The sequence below is a fragment of the Opisthocomus hoazin genome, chromosome 25, assembly GCF_030867145.1.
Source record: "Opisthocomus hoazin isolate bOpiHoa1 chromosome 25, bOpiHoa1.hap1, whole genome shotgun sequence".
Taxonomy (NCBI): domain Eukaryota; kingdom Metazoa; phylum Chordata; class Aves; order Opisthocomiformes; family Opisthocomidae; genus Opisthocomus; species Opisthocomus hoazin.
The window spans coordinates 5,110,903-5,128,878 of NC_134438.1; the positions used below are offsets into that span (position 1 = coordinate 5,110,903).

The 17,976-nt window shown below is 43.8% G+C and overlaps 1 protein-coding gene across 3 annotated transcripts in view; it reads right to left on the reverse strand.

The window, feature by feature from the left end:
• IGFN1 (immunoglobulin like and fibronectin type III domain containing 1) overlaps positions 1 to 15,857 on the reverse strand; it is a 40,725-nt gene extending 24,868 nt beyond the window's left edge. For 2 of the 3 annotated variants that reach the window (XR_012766202.1, XM_075443064.1), the window contains exons 1-8: positions 15,728 to 15,857; positions 10,450 to 10,590; positions 5,389 to 5,457; positions 4,756 to 4,878; positions 2,062 to 2,201; positions 1,704 to 1,803; positions 783 to 830; positions 217 to 262 (exon numbers count right to left, since the gene is read on the reverse strand). Coding sequence is in view for 2 of the 3 variants with exons in the window: in XM_075443064.1 (XP_075299179.1) it covers positions 217 to 262; positions 783 to 830; positions 1,704 to 1,803; positions 2,062 to 2,201; positions 4,756 to 4,878; positions 5,389 to 5,407 (476 nt within the window). In the remaining variant the exon portion in view is untranslated. Of the gene's footprint in view, positions 1 to 216; positions 263 to 782; positions 831 to 1,703; positions 1,804 to 2,061; positions 2,202 to 4,755; positions 4,879 to 5,388; positions 5,458 to 8,280; positions 8,301 to 10,449; positions 10,591 to 15,727 lie in introns of those variants that run through there. The other variant, XM_075443065.1, reaches the window with a different exon arrangement.
• Between the last annotated feature and the right edge of the window lie 2,119 nt (positions 15,858 to 17,976).

Genomic DNA, 17,976 nt, shown 5'->3' on the forward strand with positions numbered 1-17,976 from the left:
CTTGTGGTGCAAAGGAACATACACCTCAAAAAGAGGTTGGTACCTTCTGTTTATCTCAGCCTCACAGACAGTGGCAAACTGTTCTGTTATGTCTCTCCCCATTGAGTCTCACAACTTTGGAAACAAGCAGTGTTGCCTTGAAGATCTGTGAAGCCATCCCCTATTATCAAGAAACACCTAGGAAGTGTAACAATGGCCTTCATCATGGAGGCTTACCGCTTCCTCAGCAGCTTCCTGAAGTCCTGAAGCTTCTTCTTTAACTCTGTTGGGGGGAGACAACAAACATTTAGACACCCAACACTGTAAAACATATCCCCAAAAAGAAGATAATGCAAAACAGCCACTGACAATAGGCCATTCTACCATGCTTTTGCATCTAGTTGGTTTTTTCCCCACACTTTCCAAAAGAAAAAAAAAAAAAATCTGTCTTGAAACTTCAAGCCAGGTTTCTCTGCCATGGCTTTCCTCTCTTTCTAGAGATGACACTCAAGGAACCCATTATTTTCCAGCTGTGTTAACATGTTTGATCCAGCTGTACTTAACATCGCAAAAATCTTTTTCTGGCGCTACTGATTGCAGAATCGGTAATTAGAAGAGGTCAAAGCGATGTCCAACATCTACACTTTACCCAAAGGCAAGCAGAAAGAGACGACAGAACATTAGAAAGTCATCAACCCTTCTCTTACTTTATTCTTAACAATTTTGGGGAAGTAATAATGTTATAGATAGACGAGTATTAATTATGCCCTCCTCCCCTCCCCTCCAAAATATATCTAACTTACCATCAGCAGGATGAACAGAAACATACTTCGCTTTCCTCTTAAAGCCAACTGATAGTTTATAGGAGAAAACAAGAGAAAGAACAAGCCATAAGATGAACAAGATAACACTCAGACTAACACCAGTAAACCAATGAACTGTAAAACCTCTGTATCTGTTACCAACGCAAGAGGAAATCCTAGTTTGGATTTCCTTGTCAATCTGACATTGACTTCTCGTAATCTCCATGTATAAATGCAACATTTCTATTGCAATTGACTCTCTGCTTACTGGATGCTCTACGCAGTGCAGGAGACCGTTTCTGCCCTATGAAGCTTATGGTTTAAGCAATGGTAGGAAATATTCACATCTTGTTTTAGAGATGGAAAGCCAAGGTGCAAAGCTTATCTGGCCAAATGCAGACAGTTGCCTTCTAAATTTACTTTACAGGCATACAAATTAAATCAACACTTCCAACATAGTCCACCTCCTGCTCAAGTGGGTTCCAAGAATAGGTCAGCTATATGTTACCCACAAAGTGCCCATTTCTCTCCACGGACTATAAAGGGAAGCAGAGGACTAGGTCAGGTGGACACCACAGACATCTGAAGTGAAGTGAGATGGACCCGCCCCAAAAGAATGCTTCGTTCAACATCATAAAGAAAGGACTGAGCCAATTCAGTCCTAAATCCAGAGCATCTGATTATGGCCCATTGCAGTGACCACAACATCACTTTCTCCTCCCTTGCCTTAAAGCTCATACTGTCACGAAGCCTCCAAAGTCAGGGGGAGTCACAGAAAACCCCCAGTCCTCACTGAGGTGAAAAACAGACCTTCACACCAAGGATACTTAGACAGTGCTCTGAACATCCACCCCCAGAGGACAGCAAAGCCAACTACTTGGGACTACAGGACCTTTGGAGTACAGAACCTGTCAGTCCTACCTTGTATGATCCTGAGGCCAGCAGAGCACGCAGCTTCCCCATATTCATTCACAGCAACGCAACGATACAAATCACTGTCATCTGTAGTGACTTTGTTTATCTTAAAAGAAGAACAGAGTAAGAGCTCACAGCGACATGCTGCAGCTCACTTCCCACACCTTCAGCTTCTAATAAAACAGCTACTCAACAACATCTCAGATCTTTCTTCTGTTCCCAGAATGACTCTAAAAAGCTTTGTTTGCTTATCTTTGTATTCTCTCAAATCTGGTGACATCTATAACTACCTGTCCACTGCGCAGGTTTTCCCTTTCCATTGCTCTCTCTTCCGTGAGTCCTGTCTGAAATATTTGATCTTTACCTGCAGAATGAATTCATTTGTAACTTTATTGAAGAATGTTTGGTATTTGGCAGGATCATCCACTCCTCCTTGTATACGTGTCCATTTCACATCAGGGGTTGGGATACCTTTGACCACTGCTCTGAAAATGGCAGTTTTACCTTTGAAAAGAGGCAAGAAATTAGTTATTTAAGACAGGCTTGAACACAAGGACTCTCATGCCAGGCTCCCTATGTTGTCAATAGAGCAATCCCCAGAGTAAGCCATCTCTGTTGTTTTAGACAGAAACATTCTTCAAACATAATTAGATCTTTTATTCCTAAATTACCAGTTTAAGTTGCATTAAATGCCCAAATTCCTGCAAGACTTTTGCCATAATCTCCACTCTTAACTCACTGGCTTTCAAAGAGATTACTTGAAAACTAACTTTAAAATTCACCACTAACACATATAGTCTCTGCCTGTGTTTCTACTGCGCAGCCAGAGAAATTACGTACCCAAGATAGCAATTTTTTGGTATCTTGGTCTGATTTCAAACTCCCTCAATATTTGGGCAGGGCCTAAGAGGAGACAATTACTAGCTCAAGGCCAGACTAGGCTACCTTTCCCCATGTCACTAATGTCAGGGTTTGCCTGTATTCAATCATAAAAGGCCTTTAAAATGTGGTGTTAGCCTGCCAGACGCAACTGCTACCATCCTCTGATCACCTCCGAAATCAACACCACTATAGCAAGTTCAGCCTAGGCTCGCCTCTGGCAACATGAAATGCCCAAATCCATCCTCATCACACACATATTCCCCTACAAGTTCCCATTCCTTCTCGACTTTTTCAGACCATTCCCTTTCTTGTGACCATGCTGGGCAGGATGTCAAATAACACAGCACGCGCTGTGCTGGAGCCTCCTGTCCCTAGACATCAGTGAAGTTCATCTGCGAATAGCTGCAGCTCCTGGCATCTTTTTCATTTGGATAAATTTGGATTTATCAGGAGGTGGAAACAAGAAGACAACCCCTCTGCACATTTAAGAAAACACATTCTTAACAGACTACACTGTACCACAACTGGGAGGACCCACACAGGGTAGGGTGTTTCCCAGTGTACTCCCTACATGTCATCTTTCTGCAATATCTTCCTTGTCTGCTAGCCTGGTACCACCTTGCACTCCAAACACACCGAGCTGTGGTATTTGAAGAGGCAAAGAAGAGACAAGAGAATGTTTACCTGTGAGCCCTCTCCTTCATCTCTGGTCCACTAAGAACCTGAGTATACTGCAACTGCCCACAGAAATCTCCAACAGCTTTACCACTGCCTAGTACAAACCTTTTCTTTTTCTTCCAAAAGGCTTCAGAAACATAAAAACCACTCTGAAACAACACATCAAAGAAGTGACTCGTGTAGGTAAGTGGGTGTGTCACAGGGGGATAAAAATGGAGATGAGTTGTCCATGGATGTAGCTCAGGGTGTAAATGATTACTATCTGTCTTTTGCAACAGTTTTGGTCTTCAGGTGACCAACACTGTTAAAAATTCTCCCCAGAAAGTCTTGCAATATTTCCTACACCCTTTTGCAGTCACCACCAAAATATTCCTTTGATGCAGCAAGCTCCTGCCATGTAGCCAACAGACTCTCACCAAAGGGCATCCTCCAAGTTTTTCTGAGATTGCGGTACTATCTGTCATTACAGTCTGTTTCCAGTGGATTATACCTTTGTCAAACTTCAGCCACTCTGGCGGCAATTTCCCACGCTTGCCACCCGTCAGAGGACACAAATCTCCAGCTAGGAGTATCAGCTAATCCATGCACTGAATGCAATGGGGTGATGATGATCTAAAGACAATCACACATCTGCATAGACACTGAATTCAGTTTACACAGCGACCGGCCTGAATGCCCTAACATTTTCTATAGGAACCATGAGGAACCTACTGTAAATGAAATAACTTGGAAAATTTAGGCAGAGTGACTGACCACCACCTTGGTTCGTGCCTCAGACTGGCAGGTGGCAGGAAGGTGGAGGAGGGATGTACCACTAGAGGCCACTGTGCTCCTTCATAAAACCTCAACGGACGGTTAAAATCAACAGATGGGTGAGACAACACACCTGAAATCCAGGGTGCTAGAAACGGTTCAGTCGTGTGAGGGAAGAGGAGCTACGCAATCTGTGCCAGGCTATCCCACTCCAAAAAATATGTGACTCTCTCCGAGGGCAGAGAGATTACTGGAAGGCTTCCAATCGGTTCTTCGTCTTGGCTCATTAGTTGCCTTCTCTGCACTCTGCATATTGCTTCTGGAAGAAGCACAGCCTAAATAGCATCAGCAGTCAGTAAATCCTACTTGAAAAAGCAGTTAATCTTAGGTGCTGAATGCTCATAATACAAATTAGTTCAACAGGAGAAAACAACTTTTTCAGTGTGCTTAATCTTTTGCTGCAAAACACTTACTTTGAGAACTTCCTGCAGAATTCATAGGATTTGCCATATCCATTAAGAGCCAGATTTTGATCTCACATACCCTAGTGAAAACTCAGGAGAGTTGCATCAATACTGATGGAATTTTCATTAGTACAACAACGTCTTTGGCCACACAACACTTTTTAATGGTCTAGTCAAATCTCTTCAGAAACTAGCCGGATTTAATGATAATTGTTTCATGTAGGTGTGACATGGAGTCAAGCCTCCAGGTCTGCGACTTTACTGTTTTTCAAGAATCTCACCTTCCTGCAACGTCAGAGTAACAGGTTTCCGCTCAAAGTCAGGTGTACTGCATCCTTTTGGAATATCATCCACAAACTGGTTGATAACAACTCCTGGGACAGCAGATTTCTTAAAGATTTTTACTAGAAAGGGAAGGAAAAATACATTCAATTAAGATAACATGTTTGTCCTTTAGAAACAGTCTCTCAATCTGCATTGCCTCTCTGTAGAACAGTAACTGTTCCTGCTCAGCTGCTCTTGGACTACAAAGGACCCCTCCATTTTAGTGCTACAGGCTGTAGGCGTGACCAAAGGCTGGAGCATTCTGGTCTGTGATTTTGTCCTGACTTATTGCAAAGCTAGGGCCCAAGTGGGAAAATCTGCAATCAAGATCGCAGTGCAGGGCCACATGGGCTTACAGGTGTAGCAACAATTTGGATAGAGAACACTTTACCTCAGTTATTGTTCCAAATAAAACTCAAAAATCTGCCATGAGAAAAACACTATTGCAAAGGCCAGCAGAACCTGATGGGCCAGTTACCAGTGTCCGTGGTGGCAAAAGACAGATACCCTACTGCCAAACAAGAAAAGCAAGGTGGGCTTATTCTCAGAGGTACCCCAGACAGTTCTCATAGTTGTGTTTGTTCTCTCACCTGCCTGATGGCTGGTCATGATGCTTTGCTCAGCTGCCTGTGGTCAGCACAAACAGACTACAGGTCCTCCTGTGAAAAAGACAAATCGTTTCATTATTTACAGTTCACAGAGGAAATGACAGACCTTAATACTGCTCACTTTTACAACAGTTTGCCCTTCCTCACTTGCCACATGCTAGCAGCCAGTTGAGAAAGGCCTGCTAATCAACACATTATGACATGTCTTTCCAAAACACATCATGACACAGTTTCACAGAATCACAGAATGGCAGGGTTTGGCAGGGCCCTCTGTGGGTCATCTAGTCCAACCCTCCTGCCCAAGCAGGGCCACCCAGAGCAGGCTGCACAGGACCTTGTCCAGGTGGGTCTTGAATATCTCCAGAGAGGGAGAATCCACAACCTCCCTGGGCAACCTGTTCCAGTGCTCTGTTACCCTCAGAGTGAAGAAGTTCTTCCTCCTCTTCAGCTGGAACTTCCTGTGCTTCAGTTTGTGCCCGTTGCCCCTTGTCCTGTCGCTGGGCACCACTCAAAAGAGTCTGGCCCCTAAATGGAAAATGTACACATCTAACAGCATCCCTCTGCCACCTCTTCCATTTCCATGTCATCTGGCTTTCCTCCAAAGACGTCCTCTCGTGTTTCAGGCAAATATTACACCACATGGCACTCACGCGGTGCGTTCTGATGGATGGCAAAAGCAGTTGCTGAGAAGAAAGCCACAGGGATGAATGTCTAAACCAGGGCATGAAGTGGCAGCACATCCTGATCTAAATTAGATTTTCTAAATTAGCAACAGGTCTGGGAGAAGACTATAAGCTACTACTTACTTTAGAAGGAAATAGTGAAGTGTGAACTTGGCATTAACTAGTTATTGTTATAGATCACTCGTGACCTTCTGTCAAAGGTGTCTCTCTCCCTGTATTTATAAATTGGACCACGTGTAATGTAACACATCACTATCTTGCAAGCAAATTGTGAAGGCAGATTCCTTGTCATATGAGAGATGCTCAGAAACTATAGAGTTACTGAAGCTCTGAAAGAGCAATTAGATTAGATTCCCACGTGGGATTAATGCTGTGTCTCTATTTACCCTCTGCACTCCTTCAGTCAACACAGAGTCACAGAAGAACATGCAACTTAACAGTTTTAAAAGGCAGATGGACTTCATCAGCACACCTGTGATCTGAATTCTGTTCCCTGTATCAGGCAGTCATCCAACTGCCTGATATAGTATTGCCACAGTATACCTGGTGAAAACTCTAGGCAGGACCCCAATATCTCCTTGTTATACATTGAGCTTAGAGTTGCATTATCTGTGTGATACTTGGTTTCAGCTAAGGGTAAAAAACAACTAGGCTAACAAAAATCATTTGTGCTGTATGTCCCATAGACAGGCCTGCTGTAGGTGACCCTGCTTGGGCAGGAGGGTTGGACTAGATGACCCACAGAGGTCCCTTCCAACCCCTACCATTCTGTGATTCTGTAAAGAAGCATAACTCACAGTATTGGGTCAAATTATGAACCACTTCGTTTTTCCATTAATGAGTGTTTGCAAATAGGAACATAGACATCTCACCACAATAACTGGCTCCTCTGTTGTCCTTAACACAAATCTTATTTTAGAGCTCTGCACACTATAAAAATCCCATAACTAACTACCAGATCACTACTGATTACTTGGAAAATCATTCTGTGAGCCTCATTGACTTTAGTGAAAATGCACATGAAAAAACAGAATTGGGAAATGATTTATGGGTCTGTGCGAACAACAGCCAAGCCCTCTCTTTCCATCAGCTCCCCAGTCTGGTGTGGGTGACTTGTGTTGCTATCCACCAAAACAAGAGTTTTACATTTCAGTGTTCCAGATTTTGTGTGTTGATTTTTTGGCATATCACATAGTCCCTTCTGTAAACCATTGGTAGATGTTTCATAAATTGCAAATGAAGGGAACAAACAGCTTGTGGAGGGAAGAAACACAGAACTGAAATGAAAATAAGATGATTCCAGGACACCCTGCCCTGCACTGGGCAGGGCGTTGCACAGCAAATGGCAGAGATTTTCAGACGCTCTTAATCACCCTCTTCTGCTGGACTTAATTTGTCCTCCGAAGTACTGAACTGTATTAGTAGCAAACATTAAAATCCCCTGTTGCCTTCTGCAGTCTTGTATCTTCCTAAACTTGTCACCACTCCTGCAACTGCAATGTCTAACGCTTACAACTTTCAACAAACATGATCACTTGACATTAGCTTGCAAAGCTCTTTTTATGTTACGCTTACACTTATCCTTTGCTACTCCTGACTTCTTCCCTCCACTCTAGGCAATACTGACAAGCATCTACACTGAAACATGAACATAGTCCAAATTCTCAGGTCCAAAGCCATCAGGAAACTTATTATTTTCTTATGTTACCAAATGCATCATGTCAGAGAGTTGTTCTCAGTCCATTGTGACTGTGGATATATCTTAAAATAATTATAACCTATTGAGAGATGGCTACGTTCCAGCTTGGTTTAAAAAACCCAAATACTAACAATACTTGTATAGGTAGTAACAGGCACCATGTATGAATGTACAATATGCACTATGTACACTATGCGTAAACTGCTGAGTACACAGGGCCTTAAATATTTCAGAAATTAATTTGGATTAAAGATAAGCTGCTGTGAGTCCTTAAACTGCTGTGAATTCTTGCCTTGTGGAGAGTGAGACAGAAGCATGTTAATGCCACACGTTGATTGCACAGTTAAAATAACAGTGCCAGGATATGCAAGAGAACATTCCTTCAGTGTAATTAATCCAACCACATCACATTTTCTAGTGTCTTCTGTGTTAAATGAGGACCAGAAAATAACATACCAGCTGGCAAAGTGATTCAGAACCTGCCCTGCTTACTTTTAAAATTTCTACTCCCTTGTTACATGAATAACCATGGTTTTGCTTTGACTTCAGTTCAACCCTAGAAAAAGAAATCACAGAATTTTTAAAAGAAATGAAAGACAACAAAAGCCTTCCAAACATTGTCACAGTGTAATTCCTATCTTCACTCACAGATGCTTGAAACATAGGTATCCACACTAAAGGTGATCACTGAGATTGCTATTCATACAAATGAGGCAGACAGGTATTTCCAAAAGGCAATGTACAATCAACCCCCCCCCCAGGCGAAATGCTGTTGAGCAACGTCCCCAGCACAACGGGGCTAGCACTGGAAGTAGCTCAACACTCTCACTCCTCTGAAAAACACATCATTGTCATGCATCAGCTTTGTTCAGGTAACCAAGACTTGGCTATTTCTCCTCCCAGGCAGAGGTGTCTCTGCTGTTCAGCTGCAGAGACATCACCTTTGGAGACAGTGGCAAAGCTCCCATGGCTTTGAATGCAAAGTAGGAGCAAGCCCTTGGTTACTGACAATATCTTTAATCTACCAAAATAAACCAGGTAGCCAGACGGGACGGGAGGTCTGCCCTTCATCTGGCCTATCCATCAATCTGTCTGGATGACACAGAGCAAGAGCCCACTCCCTTTTGCAGTCTAACTGGACAGCAATGATAGGGCCATAAATCAGCTAGGTGAATAAGCAAAACATTTGGGAGTCACAGGATTTGGAGGTACTAGTGGTGTCACAAGTAGTTATTTATGAGGTTCAGACAGTGCAACACACAGACAAGATGTGACATAATTGCTGGCAGAGACCGGTGAGCAAAATTAGCCAAACTTGTAGAGACATGACATGCAGTGCGTGGTTCGTACAGAGGTGGTGGGTCCAGAGGCATGGATGGACCACAGACATTGGCACAAGCACAGTAAATGTAGAGTACAAAGCCATTACCACAGACCACAGCAGAAGACTCGAATGCCATTATAATAAATTAATCGGTAACAGATGCAGCATTCTGTTTCTCTTTGTAATTCATAAAAATCAGGACGGTCCCGACAGCAAATGTTCTAAACAAAATACGAAATTGTTCTGTGCTCAGTCTCAAATTCTAGCTGTGCTGTACACCAGATACTCACTGAGAAGTGGAATCTCTCACCTAAAATTTCTCTTTGAGCTTTGGGTAGGCTTTCTTTGTTTATTTGTTAACTTTAAGTAATGTTTTGAGCTTGAGTCTTCCCATTTCAGAAAATTTTTTAAAGTAAAATCTCAAAGACTTTGGTTAGAACCACAGAACTGAAGGCCAGCAACTGCAGAAGTGCAACTTCATGAAAACTTCCGAGCAGGTCACAGAGGGGGAACGTGACAAGCACTCCAGTGATGAATGGAGGTCTTGTGTAGAGTGGGGAGGAATGCCCAAGGATCAGATTTTGTGTGACTTATCCCTTCGGTAAATCTATACTTGACTTGATCTTCTCTTCTGCCACAGGGATTATGAATATAACATAAGTGATTGCTCATGCTGTCCACTATTTACGTATGCACACACCAGATACTCCATAGCTATTTATTTATGAAAGTGGCATTAATACAAAATGCCAAAAGGAGACACACATCATCTATATTTTCTAAGTGAAGGAAAGCAATTAAGACCTAACAGCGGCGAACAAGACAGTGAATTCACACCACTTTGGTGAAGTAGGTATGGGATGACAACACAAGAACAGGTCAGTCTGTTCCTTTCAATGTCCACAACATACCCATGAATTCTTTCATAACGTAGACAAGTATTTTCATAACAGTCAATAAATTTCAAGCAAGTATCAGCAGAGCAAATACAACAGAGTTTTACTAAATGTCCAGAAGAAAAAAAACCACATATCCCTATTTACTGTCCCAAGAAACAATGTGTCCAAGATAAAAAACATTTGAAACCTCAGCGTACCTGTGCCACTAGTCCCATCTTAGCTCCATGGGGCAGTTACGGCAGATCTTCAACAGCCTGCCATCTTACTAGGGAAATCAGTGCACGCTATAGGACACCGCTCCTCCCAGAACATTTACAACAATTATCAGACCTACAGCAACACAGAGCAATGTCTACCAAGACAGTGAAGGTGACACTTCATACTCCCAGATCTGTATCTCCCCCCAAACCTCAGTGGTGATATGACCAAACTCACTACCTTACGGGTTGAGCTTCTGAGATGATCCTGCTTGAAGTCAATACTGCGTCTCCCAAGACCACGGTGGCTTTGTCTGTTGACTCAGACCACAGAGCTCTTCATAGCTGTCCAACAGGTCTCTTGGTCACAGATATTAGTGATCTATATGAAAGAAGACACACCCCATATTAGTCTGTTGTAAATGTCACTAAGTGGCAAAAGAAATGCTAAGTTCTTGTTCCCCAAACACCTCTCCACCCTCCTAGAAGCTAAGCCTGTGCCCAGTAGCTGCCCAGCCAGGATGGCTCTATACTGTGTTGCATGCAGTTGTAGGGGGCTCGTTATACACCCACGCTTCCCACAGCACCAGGGGAGGGGCGATTGGACCTGGTGCCTCTGGCGAGCCCCAAACAAGGCAGTGGGCCAACTTGGTCAGATGCGACCATCAGTCAAGGCAATGCTGGATTTCCAAGCGCTAGCTGGGTCAAGACTTTGTGCCTCAAAGAAGCGCAGACATTTGTGCAGATCAATGGTTTATCCAAGGAAGGGACAAGCTGTACATCCAAGTTTTGTAGGACACACCAGTAGACTGGTTCTCAGAGGCCACAAGTCCTTAGGAGAGTTCACAATTCCTTTGCAGAGAAGTAAGAACAGTGGATTACTGCAGTTGCGTATGGGGCAAGAACGCCTGGGCTTGGCCTTCATAAGTAGAGTCTTTCAGTCTGTGCCATTCCGAGAGGTCTGAAAGAAATCCAGTTCCTCCTAGAACAGCTTCTCTGCTACAGCCAAAACAGACATCTCAATTTGCAGTCTTTCCTCCCAGCACAGCCACAGCCCGATCCCTGTTCCCGTGAGCAGCAGCAAGGCTACTTATTTGCATGGACACGTTTACCCTAGAAGTGCAAGCCCAGCATATTGTGCTCCAAAACCTTTTGCTTCCAGTTTACCCTTACAACTTGTACACCTTCCTTCCTCCACTCAGAAAGCTCACTTAGAAGCACAGGTACCTCCGTTTAGTTCCCGACGTTCACAGAGATGGCTGTTCTGGGAGCAAATTCTATCTTCTCCCAGCAGCACTACACGCAGGCAACAAAGCCTTCTCCATCTGGGAGGCTACTTTCATTCACTTCTGGCTGAGAGCATACAATCTTTTTTTCCTTTGCATTGTGTGCCATATATTCATATTGAGTCCTCATGTTCAACTCTGAGATGAAGGGCTGGCTCCAGAAGTTGGCAGTGAAAGTATTTTTATCGTGGTGACCATGGTTCACATGACGTCCGGGCTGACAAAACCAGAACAAGGTTTTCCTCTGGTTTCTGATCAGCAGATTAGAGTTCTAAAATCTGTGGTTAGCGGGGGAGGAAACATACAGCAAAAACTTGGTCCTGGAGCTAAGATTCATGTTAGCTAGGATGAAGACAGAAGAACCATGAAGGGCACCATTTCCACTAGTCTTAAAGAGATGATCTTTCAGTGGAAAAGACACTGGTGGTAGCAGTACGGTCCATCAGCCGTTCTGATCCAAATATCAAAGCCTTCTCCTTTGCAGGGGTGGGGACCACCATTTTAATCAAAAATTTGAAAGATAAATGTGAAAATTCTGGAGTAATTTTCTTCATTCATTCTTTCATTTTGACAATTATTGCTGGTGACAGTATTTATAGCTTCCCAGCTCATGTGAAAACAATGTCAATAGAGGAAAACGCAATTGTTCAAACTGATGCTCGGGCAAAGATCATTCAGTTCTACATGCCTTGTAGCACTTGCAGTGATAGAAAAGTAGAAGAAATTCCAAAGTCAAATGTAAACAATTTAGAAGTTAGCAAGCTAAGAAAAGAAGACAACAAAGATTCTCCATCTGCTGCTTGAAAATGCCCTCACTCAGCAGCAGACACTGTTTTCTAGCACTGTCCTAGTGGGTTTCCCACAGCCTTTCCTCCACCTGTTTTGGCCAACGATGCTTCCTTAGAAATTAGTTTACTAGTCCAGGGCAGCAGTAATGTTACTTTGTTGATCGGATGCTGTAGCCTTAAGTACGTTTAATAAAACCAGTTGCAACACAAGTCTCTAAAGACAGTAACACTTCATGTAAGCCATGGGAATGCTCCCAGAGGAAGCATTTGTCAGCTTCTATTGAAGCCTGAATTCAGCTCTCATCAACTGCAGCAAGAGCCTTCCACTTAGCAGAGTCAGCCCAACCAAAGGACCTGAGCTATCCAGAGCCACAAGACTTACTGCTGGTCCCATTCCCATGTACGCTGCCTACCCAGTGATTTGCACCCCACTGAAGAGTGCACTGCTGATCCTATTTAGTCTTGAAATGTATTTAGCTGTTGGGGTCGGCTTGAACAACTGAGGAATTCCTAATTAGACAGACAGTTGGGTCTAGCAAGTACCAGGAGAGCCACAATTCTGCCTGGTCCACTGAACCTGGACGTGATAGGGTTCTGCCTTCTTTGCAGCCCTAGTTTTACAGTTTTCTTGGGGGGAAAGGAATAGAGACCTCTCCTACAGATGGACTGATAACTTAAAACCATCTGTGACAGAGCAAAACTCCTCCAAGAGTCTGACCTTCTTCCATTTCACAGCTTGTTTTCCACCCGCCCACCCAAAAGTCCTGTTAACCCCTGCACGCCAGTGGGTAAGCTACAGCCTACCACTGAAAACCTGCAAAATGTTATAACGAAGCCTAGTACATTCAGCAGCAGTCACTGTTTTCACTGCAAAGAGGATATCTTTTGCCCTGGAAGCAAGTTCATTCCCCTGACAAAGGAAAGTGAAGAAGTGTCAAAAGGCAAGAGCTGCAGGACAGTTACTTCAGGACTGAATTTAAAAGTACATCTTATCTGGAAACGAGACTCTTCTGATCTTCTCTTTTCCCTGTCATTCCCTTCCTTGGTATATTAGTATGAAGTCTACCCATTCTGACCCGTGATAACTGGCTCTTCCTACAGACTGTTGGTGCTCACCGCATGGCTCAGGCAGAGCAAGAATTGAAGAAACCAAGACCTGGTAGGTCTTGCTGACTGGATTTTCCAGTTCATGAACAGATGACCAAGGTCAAAAGCCAGTCTGACACTTGAGTCACTTGGCCAAGCCACACCATTCCCCTGCAGTATGGGTGTCCGGTCAGTCATTGCGCTGAAGGTCAAGGTGATGTCAGGGAGGCTTTTGGACAGAAATATTCAGAGATGTAATGGGTCAAGATATGCAAAGCTCAGTAGTCAGGTTCAAAGTGTGCTTTGACATAATAGCAATGAGAACCCCGTAAACACCATACAAGGAAAAAAAAGTTACATTCATTTAAGGATGGGCAAGGGCATGGAAAATGGATTAAAGGTCCCAATTCAGTATAGACTACCAGTCACCTGCAGCCCTGCAGCCACCCAACATGCTATATCAAATCAGGTGAGTCTGACTGTATTGACCTTGCTGGTCATGTATAAATAAAGGGACATTCTTTTGTTCAGATCAGGCCATGGACCAGGTGGGTCTCAGAACAGTATTTGTTTTATACCAGGAGAATGAGGAATAGTCACACCATGCACGCGAGTGCCCCAAATGAATCTTCTGGACTCAGAATATTTGATTTTAAATAAATGTGATGCACCGAGTATTAAGTACTTGCAGCTCCCTCTGATTTCAGTGGAAGATGCCCATACTCAGCCCAGTCCCTCAACACCAGATCATTCATGTTGTACACTCCAGAAGAAATTTAAAGGACTATTTTAATGCTCGAAGCCTTTGTTATTTTACCTCCCACACCCAAAATGCCAGTCTGCCCCACTGTCACCAGCAAGCTGAGGTCTGTCATCACTGTTCACACCGAGCCATGATTAGACCCACTGCAGTTAGCTGGACTTTCACACGCTGAGATACAACACAACATAAGGAAAAGATTAGAATCAGGATAACGAATTCAAGAAGCACCAGTGCTCTGCTTTCACGCTGCGGATTAGCTCCCTCCTTCCCACAGCATACAGAATTCCTTCTATTCCCTTGTTCAGTGCTGATTAAATCTGTTTGCATCCATGACTGACCCGAGGGGTTTGCTAGCACAATCCACAATTTAGATGGAGCCTGGCTGCTATAAACCTGACATCCCTACCTTGTGATAGCTGCCCTCATGACTAACTTTTCTGCATGCTCCAATGCCTGGGCTGGCCAGTGGTGAAGTTTACTTACCCTCTTCCATTCAGAAAAAAAAAGCAGAGGGGAACAGATGTTTAATACAGACTCACCAAAGATGCGATTAAATGTCAACGTATTACCAGACATATCAGCCCATCAGTACTTTTCACCTCCTTGAGACACTGAAGAAAAGAACATTTTAACCCATCGTGTGCTTTAATGAATGTAGAGAATCAGGCAGGCCTGCACCACTTTCGTTTGACCCTGTGTGGCCATTGGACTTTGCTGAACGTCTTCTGCTCCAGCTAAAATTAACTATGCATATGCAAATCCTTTTGCATGTGCACCCCTTGGGCATGCAGAGGGTTAATAAAACTCACTACATGCAGTAAAAAAAAAGTAAATTGTGCTATTCAGATGCAACAACAGATTCAAGTCATAAGGCTTTTTCTCATCCCCTCCACGTCCTTCAAACTAGACCACATAACAAATACCCCAGTTCTGATTTCTCTGTTTATTTCCGCAACAGATGAAAAAAGCACAGTCCTCGCACGACGAGCTACTTTAATATTTCATGCCCTGATGTGCCAGGAAGTTTGACACTGAAACAAACGCTAAGAAAATCTCTGGAACTCCAAGAGGCCACAGTATGCAACACCTTCCTGCTTTCTTTGTGGGATATATGAACATTATTTTCAACATTGTCCTCGTACTGCCCTGCCTGACCTTTGACTGCACAAGTTCATGTCTGGCACCCACAAGGTGCCAGAGGGCTCCCATTGCTGGGAATGCCGTCCCCTTTCTTTGGAAGGTTGTCCTCTGTCAAAGTCTCTCCTTATCCAGCACTAAAATACAGGAATAAACTAAGTGTCATCCAGAACCAGAAAACACAGCATCCAATGGAGAAATAAGCAAAACAGAAATAATCACAGCGGAAGGGGAGGGTATCTGTCTCTCCTCTTTCACCCCTACTTGCTGCAGGAATCCTGTAGTTTGACAAAAGGGTCGCAGTGTTCCCCGTTGTGCAGGAATGAAACTAGCAGGGTCTGTCACTCGCTCCCCATCAGCCACCTTTCCTGCCTTGTGAAGGCGATCACAAGGAGCTCAAACACACTTCAGCTCACAGCAAACACAGCTACTTACCTGAATCAGGTACACGGCACTTACCTGCCGGTGACACCCTAGAAGCCCTCTTCTCCCCTGAGTGCTGTCAGAGCTGCAGCTCCCCCGTGTCCTTTCCGCAGTCAGTGCTCCACTGTGGGGTCAGTACTGGGTCCCTGGGATCCTTCTCAGCTGCTCCCTCCCCTTCTCTCACACTTGATCTCTCTCTCGCCCTCTCCCTCTAGTAGGTGAAGCCTGTCACAGGGCTGTTAGCCTGTGAGACATCCAGATGATTTTTTTTTTTTTACGGGAACCCCATGCACCTGCCTCCTATTCATTATTATTTCAGGCCATACCAGCAATGGTCCTGGACAAATTTGAGATTAACATAATTCTTCAACATTTCACAAGTCAGTTGGAGTGGTGCTTTTTCTGCAGATTGTGTTTCCTCTTCACGGCAACTCCTTAAAAACTTCGACACAACTGCATGGCTCTATATGTTTTAAAGGAAACTGCAGCATAATTGGTTTGAAATCAGTCTTGAGAATAACTAGCGTTATTAACTGACCAGATCAATTGGACTGCAGTTCAAAGTGAGTGGCCAGGCACATTTCAAGATGAGGATTTTCCAGCTACGCTCCTTTGTTAAATAACTCTTTGAAGAGTTAATGTTAGGAAGATATGAGATGGGCAGAGCACTCCACAGCACCAGCTCACAGTGCTAATGTGAGTTCATTAGCATGCAGTTGAAAAACCTGAGTCTGCACTCGTTACATGGCTGAGAGCAGCCTCTTACCTACATAGCCTTGTACAGCCCTGGGAATAAAACGTACCTCAGAAGCATTAACAGAGGATTAGGAACCTTTAGGTCAGGCTGGAACTGGAGATCAGGTGCACCTGCAGACTAGGTTCTCCTTATCAGCAAAGGCTTCCTCTGCTAGGAGACATTTATCCAGAGTCACCTGGAGCTGACCTAGGTAAATCTTAAGAGAAATAAGACAGAGTCCCAAAATAAAAGAGCTCAAGGCAGGGGATGAAGATGTTTACAGGCACAGTTTCCTCAGCTCGCAGAGGGTAGTGGCCACCCATGGACCACTCAAACTCTCACACCTTGGGTGATAATGTCAGTCATATTCAGTAATATGAAAGGCAACCCCATACAATACTGTGAGGGGGGGTAGACATGAATGCTTCTAAAAAGCAGATGGATAAAGTTCAGCAGCTTGTCCTCTTCAGGGAAGAAAACATGCTTGTGGGATAGGCTGTGCATGAAGGACTTCAAGAGCTGAAAGGTGGGCAAAGTCCACAGCCCCAACAACGCATCCTGGCCTGGAATCATGCCACCTCATCCAGCGCCATCCACCAGGAGAAGGAAGAATCTAAACAAACATCATTTTCAAAGATTTTTCTTCTAACCACTTGAAAGTAATCCCCCACACAACAGGTAACGGGCCTATTGGTCCCCTGCATAAAACTATGCCTCCAACGCACCAAGCCTGGGTAAGCAATTCATTGTAAAGCAGGCACAGCGAGAGGTGCGAAGATGAACTAGGTACAAAGATGAACTAGCAGGAGGTCAGCAGGTTTGCATGTACTTTTACGTATTTCCCAAGAAATCAGGTAACCCAAATGGAATTGTTGTTCCCTAATTCTTTTACTTTAGATTAACCAGTTTTTTAGTTCAGATTCTCAGTCTCTTGACATCACAGTGGCCAGCCAAAATCTACTGAGGATCTCCTACCTCGCCCCTCAATATCTAAGCATCCTTCCTGTCGGTGAAAGAGCTTGAGCTGTCGCACAATCTGCTGAGGTTATACTGTAAGAGATTCAAGTCATAAAGCGCAGATGATACATCCCAAAGAATCGTATTTACACACCTTTACGCACATTTACAGTCAGCAAAACATAGAAGGTCCCATTTAGAAGGGCAAAACCACCTTCTGCCTCAAAAAGCAGAGCAGTACTAATAACCCAGGAGATGTGAAAATCAGTCTGATAGACCTGAAAATATGTCCCAATTACTAGACCTCAGAAACCCAAATGGCAGCCTGATGTAATGTACTTTACTTAACAATCCTCTGACACATCCTTTTCCAATAACCCACTTCAATGATTTGTAAGCCTGGGTATTCCCTTCCCTTTGACAGCCCTCATAAAGATCATTTCCTATCAGACATGTGAGAGGACGCTACTGGAAACCCACCAAATATTACATCTGAGCTGACCTGAGGATGTCAGATTCCAATTGTAATTTCATCCCAAATTAGCAAGTGGTTATTGGTTGTCTCAAAATTGCATTTGTCAGGAATGAATAT